A 12,716-nucleotide genomic window follows, 5' to 3' on the forward strand; every position below is an offset into this window, starting at 1 on the left:
GAATACTGTAGCCCAGCACATGGGCAGGAGACCCATGGAAGGAGGTTGTGATGACTCCACGTTTAGTGGCTGTGATACTAGGATGTGGAAAAGACCTAAATTCCTGTCAGGTGATGTCTACAGAGCCTGCAATGGAGAAAATCAGTTGCTTACCATGAGAGTAACAATAGCCAGGCAGCAAGTATAATATAGCAACTATAAAATAGCTAAAATTAAGCCTGTGTTAGTTTTCTATTGCTGCATAACAAATTACCACTAATTAGTGGTTTAAACGTAGTCCTGTTGGTTTTCTTACCATTCTGAAGGTCTAAAGTCCGGGATGGCATGAATGGGTTCTCTGCTCAGGCTCACAGGACTGAATCAAGGTGCTGGTCTCTTGTCTGAAGGATCTGGGGAAGAATTGACTTTCACAGTTTTTCAAGGTGTTAGCAAAACCCAGTTCTTGTGGTTGCAGGCCTCAGGCTGCCGTTTCCTTCCTGGCTGTCAACTGGGGCTTGCTCTCAGCTTGTTGAGGCTATTTAACATGGCCCCCTCCATCTTTCAAGTGGCAAGGACCTATGGAGTTGTTCTCATGCTTTAAACATCTCTGATTGCCCTTCTGCCTTCCTCTTTTGCTGTAGAATGTGCTTGGCTTATAAGGGCCCAAGTGATTACATCTAACATAATCCCATAATCTTCCCAGTTTAATGTAAAAATTATAACACATAACACAATAAGAAGGTTTATATTTGATCATACTTACTGGTTCCAGGGATTAGAGCAGGACTTTTTTTTATGTGGGGAGGGAAGCACATTTTATAACTTCTACCTGCCACAGAGCCCAAGTTGAATTTTGTAAGACCTACATGAAAAAAGTATAAAATTTCCTTGATGGATATAAAAGAAAATCATATAGGTTTCACTTTGTAAATATCATATCATTACCTCCCAAGTTATCTAGTCTGTCAATTCAATTTAATTTCGGTCAGATTCTTAACAGAATTTTTTATTAAATTGGCAAGCTGGTTCTAAGCTTCCTGTAGTACAGCAAAATGTCTAAGAATTGGCAGAGACAAATCTGAAAGAGAATGATAGAGATCAACAGACTATATTAAACTAAAGTTAATAAAATCTTGAAGGATTAGTCTAGGAGTAATCCATGGCATAGAATGAGGATTCATTTAGTAGATGATAAATTTGCTTCAGTCAAAAGGGAAGTGATGGCCTTCTAGGTAAATAGTGGTGTAGTTGTCTCTCCATTTGGAAACACAATTAGATCCTCACCCCAAGCACAGAAATAGTTTCCAGATGGAGTGAAGAACTAAATAAACTTAAGTAAAATGTACAGGTATTAGAAGTATTTAAGGGAATTTAAACTTCAATGTAGAGAATAACTAACCAAAGTGCTAAGAAGCACTGGAAAAGACCACAATGCTGCGAAAGATTAGAGGCAGGAGGAGAAGGGACAACAGAGGATGAGGTGGTTGGATGCATCACTGACGCGACGGACATGAGTTTGAGCAAGCTCCGGGAGTTGGTGATGGGCAGGGAAGCCTGGCGTGCTGCAGTCCATGGGGCTGCGAAGAGTCAGACACGACTGAGCAACTGAACTGAACTGAACTGAACTGATTAGTGTCCGGAAAATGCAAATTAAAATAATTAGTCCTTCCGTCTTTCTTGCTCAGTCAGATTTGAAAAATTTTGCTCAATCCAAATGTTGGCAAGGGCATTGAGACATGTACTCTCCTTGCATGAATTGTAATGGTCTTTTTGGCAGTGCTCATTGTAAATTTAAGTAGGCCTATCCTTCGAAAGAGTAATTTCATTAGGAGAGTTTTACTGTAGTTAAAGACATAGGTACGTGAGCACAAAGAGACATTTTCTGGATATGGCATTGTTATTATAGCAGGAAATGTCTAACAACCTAAAGATACTTCATAGCAAGGCTTGTTGTTTATAAATTATCTAATGGATTTTGACAAAAGACCAATTAAGTTTAATCAAAGAAATTTATGGGATTTGTAACAAGCACTGTCTTCTCCCAGTGTGTGATTTTATCACCTCTTATCACCCATTTTATATTTAATCAAAAATATTTCCCGTATATTACAATCTGTTTTCTCAAAACAATGCGGTGTTCTCATCTTACGTGAATATATATGAAATGGTAATTTTCTGAAGAAAGTGCAACTGAACAAAGCCCTGCCTCATGATGTGTAACATCTTGGGAATTTCTTGTAACTGTCAGTGATGAGAAGAAAGAAAGAAAAAAATCTATCTGTAGGTATACCATCAAAATAGGTTCTTTTTGAGATTAATGTGTATATGGAGTAATGTTTGCTGATTAAATGGTTATGTGTGAATAGTATTTAATATGTTAGATGATAATCTTTAAAGAATATGCGGTGGGAAGGGGAGAGATTAGATGTTTTAGATAGGTATCAGCATTTACCAGACAAGGGAAATATTTTCCTTATGTCTGTGTTTATATGAAAGAGATTAAGTCTAATATCTAGACAAAGACATTTTCAGAACATTAACGTTGGTGGTTTTAATTATAGGTTTGTTAGGTAAGGATTGAAAATGAAAGCCTTGGTGGTAGTGGCCAAGATGGTAGACTAGGGGGACCCTGAGCTCACCTCTTCCATGGGCACATGAAAATTACACCTATTTACAGAGCAACTATCTATGGGAATGACCTGAAGAGTTTCAAAAAAGATTTTCCATAAGTAAAGATGTAAAGAAGGAACCAGATGAGATGGGTAGGAGAGACAAAGCTTCAGTATAATTAACACCCACGCCCTTTGGGAAGGTGACCCACAAGCAGGAGGATGATCACCATTGCTGAATTTTTCCCTAAAGTGCAGCCCCCGCTTTGAGCTCCCCAGCCCATTGGGAAGACAAGGCCCCAGAATATCTGGTTTTGAAGACAGGAGAGCTAAAGGGCTGTAGAAAACAAAGACTCCACTCTTAAAGAGTGACTGCAAAACCTGATACGCTTTGAATCCCAGCACAAAGGCAGTAATTTGAAAAAAGCCGGAGGAATCACATTCCCAAATTTCAAACTATACTACAGAGCTACACTAATGAAAATAATATGGTACTGGCACAAAACAGACATGTGGATCGATGAACCCGAATAGAAAACCTAGGAATGAACCTGAGCTGTGGACAATAATCTATGACAAAGGAGGCAAGAAAATACAAAACGTGGGAAAGACAGCCTCTTCTTTATCTTTGTTAAACTGGACAGCTACATGAAAAAGAAACAAATTGGATTACTCTCTCATTGCATATACAAAAATAAACTCAAAATTGATTAAAGATGAAAATGTAAGACCTGCAACCATAAAACTCTTAAAAGAAAACATAGACAGTGTGCCCTTCAACATTGGTCTGAGAAATATTTTTTGGAAATATCTTCTCAGATAAGGGAAACAAAAGCAAAAATAAACAAATGGGACTGTATCAAAATAAAAAGCTTTTCACAGAAAGGAAATTATTAATATGAACAGAATAAAAAGACAGCTTACTGAATGAGGGAAGGTTATTTGCAACCAATATATCCAATAAGGGTTAATATCCAAGGTGCACAGAAAACTCATACAACTTGATGTCAAAAACACACAAACATCCCAATTTAAAAATAGGCAGAATACCTGAATAGATATTTTACCAAAGAATACATGCTAATGGCTAACAGACACGTGAGGAGATGTTCTATATCACTAGCTATGTATCACTGAGGATCAGATCAGATCAGATCAGTCGCTCAGTCATGTCCGACTCTTTGCGACCCCATGAATCACAGCACGCCAGGCCTCCCTGTCCATCACCAACTCCCAGAGTTCACTCAGACTCACGTCCATCGAGTCAGTGATGCCATCCATCCATCTCATCCTCTGTTGTCCCCTTCTCCTCCTGCCCCCAATCCCTCCCAGCATCAGAGTCTTTTCCAATGAGTCAACTCTTTGCATGAGGTGGCCAAAGTACTGGAGTTTCAGCTTCAGCATCATTCCTTCCAAAGAAATCCCAGGACTGATCTCCTTTAGAATGGACTGGTTGGATGTCCTTGCAGTCCAAGGGACTCTCAAGAGTCTTCTCCAACACCACAGTTCAAAAGCATCAATTCTTTGGTGCTTAGCCTTTTTCACCGTCCAACTCTCACATCCATACATGACCACAGGAAAAACCATAGCCTTGACTAGACGGACCTTTGTTGGCAAAGTAATGTCTCTGCTTTTGAATATGCTGTCTAGGTTGGTCATAACCTTCCTTCCAAGGAGTAAGCGTCTTTTAATTTCATGACTGCGGTCACCATCTGCAGTGATTTTGGAGCCCAAAAAAATAAAGTCTGACACTGTTTCCACTGTTTCCCCATCTATTTGCCATGAAGTGATGGGACCAGATGCATGATCTTCGTTTTCTGAATGTTGAGCTTTAAGCCAACTTTTTCACTCTCCTCTTTCACTTTCATCAAGAGGCTTTTTAGTTCCTCATCACTTTCTGCCATAAGGGTGGTGTCATCTGCATATCTGAGGTTATTGATATTTCTCCCAGCAATCTTGATTCCAGCTTGTGTTTCTTCCAGTCCAGCGTTTCTCATGATGTACTCTGCATATAAGTTAAATAAACAGGGTGACAATATACAGCCTTGACGTACTCCTTTTCCTATTTGGAACCAGTCTGTTGTTCCATGTCCAGTTCTAACTGTTGCTTCCTGACCTGCATACAGATTTCTCAAGAGGCAGATCAGGTGGTCTGATATTCCCATCTCTTGAATTTTCCACAGTTTATTGTGATCCACACAGTCAAAGGCTTTGGCATAGTCAATAAAGCAGAAATAGATGTTTTTCTGGAACTCTCTTGCTTTTTCCATGATCCAGCGGATGTTGGCAATTTGATCTCTGGTTCCTCTGCCTTTTCTAAAACCAGCTTGAACATCAGGAAGTTCACAGTTCACATATTGCTGAAGCCTGGCTTGGAAAAAGATAGTCAACACTGAAATCAGGTTGATTATATTCTTTGCAGCCAAAGATGGAGAAGCTCTATACAGTCAGCAAAAAGAAGACCAGGAGCTGACTGTGGCTCAGATCATGAACTCCTTATTGCCAAATTCAGACTTAAATTGAAGGAAGTAGGGAAAACCACTAGACCATTCAGGTATGACCTAAATCAAATCCCTAATGATTATACAGTGGAAGTGAGAAATAGATTTAAGGGCCTAGTTCTGATAGATAGAGTGCCTGATGAGCTATGGAATGAGGTTCGTGATATTGTACAGGAGACAGGGATCAAGACCATCCCCATGGAAAACAAATGCAAAAAAGCAAAATGGCTGTCTGGGGGGGCCTTACAAATAGCTGTGAAAAGAAGAGAAGTGAAAAGCAAAGGAGAATAGGAAAGATATAAGCATCTGAATGCAGAGTGCCAAAGAATAGCAAGGAGAGATAAGAAAGCCTTCCTCAGCGATCAGTGCAAAGAAATAGAGGAAAACAACAGAATGGGAAAGACTAGGGATCTCTTCAAGAAAATCAGAGATACCAAAGGAACATTTCATGCAAAGATGGGCTCGAAAAAGGACAGAAATGGTATGGACCTAACAGAAGCAGAAGATATTAAGAAGAGGTGGCAAGAATACACAGAAGAACTGTACAAAAAAGCTCTTCATGACCCAGATAATCACGATGGTGTGATCACTGACCTAGAGCCAGACATCCTGGAATGTGAAGTCAAATGGGCCTTAGAAAGCATCACTACAAACAAAGCTAGTGGAGGTGATGGAATTCCAGTTGAGGTATTCCAAATCCTGAAAGATGATGTCGTGAAAGTGCTGCACTCAATATGCCAGCAAATTTGGAAAACTCAGCAGTGGCCACAGGACTGGAAAAGGTCAGTTTTCATTCCAATCCCAAAGAAAGGCAATGCCAAAGAATGCTCAAACTACTGCACAATTGCACTCATCACTAAGGATCAGGGAAATGCAAATCAAAACCACAGTGACATACTACCTTACACTTGTCAGAATGTGTATCATCAAAAAGGCAACAAATAGTAAGTGTTTATGAGACTGTGGAGAAAAGGGAACCTTTGTACATTGCTGGTGGGAATGTAAATTGATGCAGCCACTATGGACAATAGTATGAAGTTTTCTAAAAGAATTAAATATAGAACTTCCATGTGATCCATCAATTTCACTTCTGGGTATTTACATGTAGAATTCAAAAACACTGATTTGAAAAGGTATACGGACTCCAGTGTTCATTACAACATTATTTACAGTAGCCCCGATGTAGAAGCAACCTAAGTGTAAATTGATACATGAATGGATAAAGATGTGTTGTGCATTTATACACAGTAGAATGCTAGTCAGCCATTAAAAAAAGAAGCCTTGCTATTTGTGACAGTATAGATGGATCTAGAGGATACTGTGCTAAAAGCAGTGAGTTAGACAGGGAAAGACAAATGCCTTAGAATCTAAAAACAGAATAAACTAAGACAAAATGAAGATAGACTTGTAGTACAGAGAACAAATGGATGGTTGCCAGAAGGGAGGGGGTGAAATTGGTGAAGGAATTAAGAGATATAGACCTCCAGTTATGTAATAAATAATCGCAGAGTATATTAATGTGTATACATATATATATGTAATTTAGAAAGATAGTACCAACAATCCTACATGCAGGACAGCAAAAGGAGACACATATGTAAAGAACAGACTTTTGGACTCTGTGGGAGAGGGCGAGGGTGGGATGATTTGAGAGAATAGCATTGAAACATGTACATTACCATATGTAAAATAGATGACCAGTGTAAGTTTGATGCATGAAGCAGGGAACCCAAAGCTGATGCTCTGGGACAACCCAGAAGGATAAGGTGGAGAGAGGTGGGAGGGGGGTTCACAGTTGTATATCTGTGGCCGATTCATGTTGATATGTGGCAAAATAATCAAAATAATGTAATTTTCCTCCAATTAAAATAAATAATCACAGAGATGTAATATACAGCATAAGGAATATGGTCAATAATGTTGTAATAACTGTGTGTGGGAATCACGACCCAGATAATCACGATGGTGTGATCACTCACCTAGAGCCAGACATCCTGGAATGTGAAGTCAATTTGGGCCTTAGAAAGCATCACTATGAACAAAGCTAGTGTAGGTGATGGAATTCCAGTTGAACTATTTCAAATCCTGAAAGACTATGCTGTGAAAGTGCTGCACTCAATATACCAGCAAATCTGGAAGACTCAGCCGTGGCCACAGGACTGAAAAAGGTCCATTTGCATTCCAATCCCAAAGAATGACAATGCCAAAGAATGCTAAAAAGACCACACAATTGCACTCATCTTACACACGAGTAAAGTAATGCTCAAAATTCTCCAAGCCAGGCTTCAGCAATATGTGAACTGTGAACTTCCAGATGTTCAAGCTGGATTTAGAAAAGGCAGAGGAACCAGAGATCAAATTGCCAACATCCGCTGGATCATCGAAAAAGCAAGAGAGTTCCAGAAAAACATCTATTTCTGCTTTATTGACTATGCCAAAGCCTTTGACTGTGTGGATCACAATAAACTGTGGAAAATTCTTCAAGAGATGGGAATACCAGACCACCTGATCTGCCTCTTGAGAAACCTATATGCAGGTCAGGAAACGACAGTTAGAACTGGACATGGAACAACAGCTGCTACTGCTAAGTCGCTTCAGTCATGTCCGACTCTGTGCAACCCCATAGACGGCAGCCCACCAGGCTCCCCCATCCATAGGATTTTCCAGGCAAGAGTACTGGAGTGGGGTGCGATTGCCTTCTCCATGGAACAACAGACTGGTTCCAAATAGGAAAAGGAGTACGTCAAGGCTGTATACTGTCACCCTGCTTATTTAACTTATATTCAGAGTACATCATGAGAAACCCTGGGCTGGATGAAGCACAAGCTGGAATCAAGATTGCCAGGAGAAATATCAATAACCTCAGATATGCAGATGACACCACCCTTATGGCAGAAAGTGAAGAGGAACTAAAAAGCCTCTTGATGAAAGTGAAAGAGGAGAGTGAAAAAGTTGGCTTAAAGCTCAACATTCAGAAAACGAAGATCATGGCATCTATTCCCATCACTGCATGGGAAATAGATGGGGAAACAGCGGAAACAGTGTTAGACTTTATTTTGGGGGGCTCCAAAATCACTGCAGATGGTGACTGCAGCCATGAAATTAAAAGACGCTTACTCCTTGGAAGAAAAGTTATGACCAACGTAGATAGCATATTCAAAAGCAGAGACATTACTTAGCCAAGAAAGGTTCGTCTAGTCAAGGCTATGGTTTTTCCAGTGGTCATGTATGGATGTCAGAGTTGGACTGTGAAGAAATCTGAGCACCAAAGAATTGATGCTTTTGAACTGTGGTGTTGGAGAAGACTCTTGAGAGTCCCTTGGACTGCAAGGAGATCCAACCTGTCCATTCTAAAGGAGATCAGCCCTGGGTGTTCTTTGGAAGGGATGATGCTAAAGCTGAAACTCCAGTACTTTGGCCACCTCATGCGAAGAGTTGACTCACTGGAAGAGACTCTGATGCTGGGAGGGATTTAGGGGCAGGAGGAGAAGGGGATGACAGAGGATGAGATGGCTGGATGGCATCACCGACTCGATAGATGTGAGTCTGAGTGAACTCTGGGAGTTGGTGATGGACAGGGAGGCCTGGCGTGCTGCGATTCATTGGGTCGCAAATAGTTGGACACGACTGAGCGACTGAACTGAACTGAACTGAAACTTATCATGGTGATCATTTCATAATATGCAAATGTCAAATCATATAGTATACTGGAAACTAATGTGATATTGTATGCCAACTTTATTTCAATTAAAAAATGAAACATAAAACCTTATTAATCAATATGAGATAAAAATTTTAAAAAACTTTGGCTCTGTGTGTGTGAAAGTTGCTTAGTTGTGTCTGACTCTTTGTGACCCCATGGACTGTATAGTCCCTGGAATTCTCCAGGCCAGAATACTGGAGTGGGTAGCCTTTCCCTTCTCCAGGAGATCTTCCCAACCCAGAGATCTAACCCAGGTTTCCCACATTGCGGGCAGATTCTTTACCAGCTGAGCCACAAGGGAAGCCCATTAAAAATTGCTATTTTAACCTTATATATCTTCTGCATTTGTTGTGGGAGTAATGATCCTGGTGAAAATTGCTTTTTAAACTGAGAGAAGTATGAGATTTTAACCAAAGTAAATTTTTTTTGATGTATTTATTAAATGCACTTCATATAAGCTATTATCTTTATTAAAATAATAATTTTGTCATGATATTTTAGTCTCATAAGAAAAGCATCTCATTAATTTATAACAAATAATAATTTAAAATTGTTTTTCAGAAGTATTTATTTAATACTTAAATCTCTTTGTAATTGAGGCCAAACTTAAAGAGGGAACTATGGGCTAATAAAATTGTTTCCATGTGAGCAAAGCTAATAAAAGATGAGAACTGTGGCTGTGTCCCATTGAGAAAGACAAGACACCTTATTAAAAAAAAAGACACAACCTGTGAATTATTTTCGCAGAAGTCAACGAAAGGCTCCATTGTCCTTGAGCACGTATTCCGCCACGTCAACCTTGTGGAGGTGGAGTATTTTGGGCTGCGTTACTGTGACAGAAGCCATCAGACGGTGAGTGTGGTGGCTCCATATTCAATTTTCTGGTTATAAATGTCATCATATCTCTGTCTTTTCTTGTAACTGAAAAACTTAAACATGTTTTCCACTGCTAATATCTTTGCATTTTTTCCCTCTTCTGCCAAAAGTCTGTAGAGTCGCAGGATTCACAGTTTGTATGTGTAGATTTCTTTATAGGTGGCTTACATGGTTTCTGTTTTTTACAATTATAGAGAGTACTTTCCCTTTGTGTTGTTAGGAGGACTGAATTAGCCATTTAATGTGTTAGGAGCCGAATGACTAATGTCTTATAGTGATAAGTATTACTGTTTTTTAAAATTAAAAAAAAATTTTAATTGGAGGATAATTGCCTTACAATGCTGTGTGGGTTTCTGCTGTACAACTACACTAGTCAGTTATAAATATACACAAATCCTCTCCCTCTTGAGCCTCCCTTCTACCCTCCCCCCCCACACCGCCCCTGTCCCAATCTCACTCCTCTGGGTTGTCACAGAACACCAGGCTAAGCTCCTTGTGGTTATTACTGCTTTTTAGGAAAGTAAATGGTTAAAGAGTATTTAAAAGAAATACAGTGTAAAAAGGTGCCTATCTAAGTTTTATAAGTTGGACAAGCAATTATAAGATAAACTAAGTAGAGGTTTTCATTCATAAGCTTGATGAAATAAGAGTAATAAAGGCAACCAAGCTTTTGGTGTTGGATGTCATTTGTTCAGGAGGATTTAACTCAAGATCTTCCTGACTGGTTGGATGGTAGAGAGTTATTAACAAACTTAGCAAATTGGTTAGTGTAGATTCTATTTGGTTTTAAGGTTGAAAAGCTCTCTTGGATGATGAAAAGAGGGAAGATTTTGAAGGTGAGGGTTTTGAGATATGAAAGTATATCCATTAATATGACTTTTAAGCCATTGGGCTTAAAAGTCTAAGACAGATCTTAACCTGAGCTAGAAAGGCTTATGCTTATAATGCTTATATGCTTACCTTAAAAATACCGTATTTGACCTTTCATTTTTTTATATGCCTGTGAAAATAGATTTTCTCTTCTTTCTTCCACAGTTCTCCTAGCCTCCACTGAGTCATCTGGGTCTGGGGTCTGTTCATTGCGGTTCACTGATTATCTGAGTGGGGTTTCTTGTTCTGTTCTCAAGAGCATGCTAGGATGAGAAGAGGCAGGCAAATGGAATGTTGTTGATGGCAATATGTTTTGAGCTTTTTCCATAACAAGCTTGTTCTGTTTCACAAGAAGATTTCACAAAGTAGGAATAAAAAATTGGGTGTGTTACTTAGCTTTCCATAGGAAGGAATTGCTTTCTAAAGGCAAGTGGTCATTAATATGTACTTCAAAGGGAATGGACATATTCAGAAGGTCACTGAATTCTGTCTTGTATGACTATAAGTCAACACAGCAAAACTGTAAATGTATACTGAGAGATTAAATTGAAGGCTATAGAAGATAACTTGTATTACCTTCATATTTTTGAAATAGCATTTTTCCTAGCAGAGGGAAATTCAGTTTCCTGATTTTGTATGTCAGACCTTGCCTGGAAAGATTGACTATCTTCCTAAGATTGTATAGCTCTTATCTTTTTGTTTTTTAACATTCCAAAGAAAAAAATGTGAAAAGCTAGAGAATTTCAAACAATGGCTTGTATCATTGCAAAAGAATTAGAAGGTGGTATTGATAGTTTATTTAAAGTTTTCTAGGGCTTGTTAAGATCAAAATTTATTTTTCCATTACCTTTATTTCTAAGAGTTGGCATTTGTGATACAGGTTTAGGAGAAAATACATAATATGAAGGATAAAACTTATTTAAGGCATGTGTTTTATGTGGGAAAAACATCAGATGTGTAAATCACATGATTTTTTGGCCTTCTGAATTTGTTTCTTTCTAGTAAACTCAGAAAAAATAGAGGTGATTTGTAAACATGACTTAGTCTTTGCATGTTTAAATGCATTGTTTTCCTTTTTTTCAATTTAAATTTATTTATTTTTAATTGGAGCCTAATTACTTTACAATATTGTATTGGTTTTGCCATACATCAACATGAATCTGCCACGGGTGTACCCGTGTTCCCCATCCTGAACCCCCCTCCCACCTCCCTCCCTGTACCATCCCTCTGGGTCATCCCAGTGTACCACCCCAAGCTTCCTGTATCCTGCATTGAACCTGGACTGGCGATTCGTTTCTTATATGATATTATACATGTTTCAATGCCAGTCTCCCAAATCATCCCACCCTCTCCCTCTCCCACAGAATCCAAAAGACTGTTCTATACATCTGTGTCTCTTTTGTTCTCTCACATACAGGGTTACCATTACTGTCTTTCTAAATTCCATATATATGCATAAGTATACTCACGCATATATATGGAATTTAGAAAGATGGTAATGTTTCCCTTTTAATTGTCGGAAGTTATGAGAAAAGGTCATGACAATTTACCCTTCTTTTAGGTAACTGTTTGATCAAAGCCTGTCATTTCTGCAGGGTTGGTAGAGTGTGTCTGGGAAGGAAGACATGATTCCGTTCCTGACATGGTTCTCTTGGATTTTGAGATAGGTGTTGGGACCTCCCTCACTCTAGAAGGGCAACCCCCCAGCTGTAAGTCTTTGAGGGGATTGTCAGTATTGTCACTTCATATTTCCCTACTTACTCTCTATACTAGTAGAAACAGCCCTTCGTATCCCATAGTTACTTATGGTAAATAAGAGTTTAAGAACAACCCGATGTTAGAATAGCATGGGACATGGTGAAAAGTCTTTGTCTTAAAAATAGAGGAATTATTTCTGTGAATATGCCTGAATTACTGTCCAGTAGATTGGATTTTGTTTATTGCTTTTCTCTTTTTCTGTGCCCAGAAGTTTATTTTAAAGAACAATGCCTGTGTAAGGATCTTGTATGTAATTAAGACCTACACAGAAGACTTTGAGGTCCTAATGGTAGATCAACTTAGATCCTAAGTTGAGGTCCTAAGGTGATCAACTTAGATCAACTCTTGAAGCCAGTGCAAAGAGACTGGGGAGAGGAACTGGGGATGAAAGGAAGAAAGAGGACAGGAAAAAGAGATGGG

At 39.0% G+C, this 12,716-nt stretch overlaps 1 protein-coding gene across 5 annotated transcripts in view; it reads left to right on the forward strand.

Annotated features, from left to right (window-relative positions):
• EPB41L4A (erythrocyte membrane protein band 4.1 like 4A) overlaps window positions 1-12,716 on the forward strand; it is a 294,024-nt gene that overhangs the window by 111,221 nt on the left and 170,087 nt on the right. For 4 of the 5 annotated variants that reach the window (XR_003512866.1, XM_027552607.1, XM_027552610.1 and 1 more), the window contains exon 3: window positions 9,540-9,644. The exons of the other annotated variant lie outside the window; for it this stretch is intronic. Coding sequence is in view for 3 of the 4 variants with exons in the window: in XM_027552607.1 (XP_027408408.1) it covers window positions 9,540-9,644 (105 nt within the window). In the remaining variant the exon portion in view is untranslated. The remainder of the gene's footprint in view (window positions 1-9,539; window positions 9,645-12,716) is intronic. 5 annotated transcript variants of the gene reach the window in all.

Source organism: Bos indicus x Bos taurus, chromosome 10 (assembly GCF_003369695.1).
Source record: "Bos indicus x Bos taurus breed Angus x Brahman F1 hybrid chromosome 10, Bos_hybrid_MaternalHap_v2.0, whole genome shotgun sequence".
Classification (NCBI taxonomy): domain Eukaryota; kingdom Metazoa; phylum Chordata; class Mammalia; order Artiodactyla; family Bovidae; genus Bos; species Bos indicus x Bos taurus.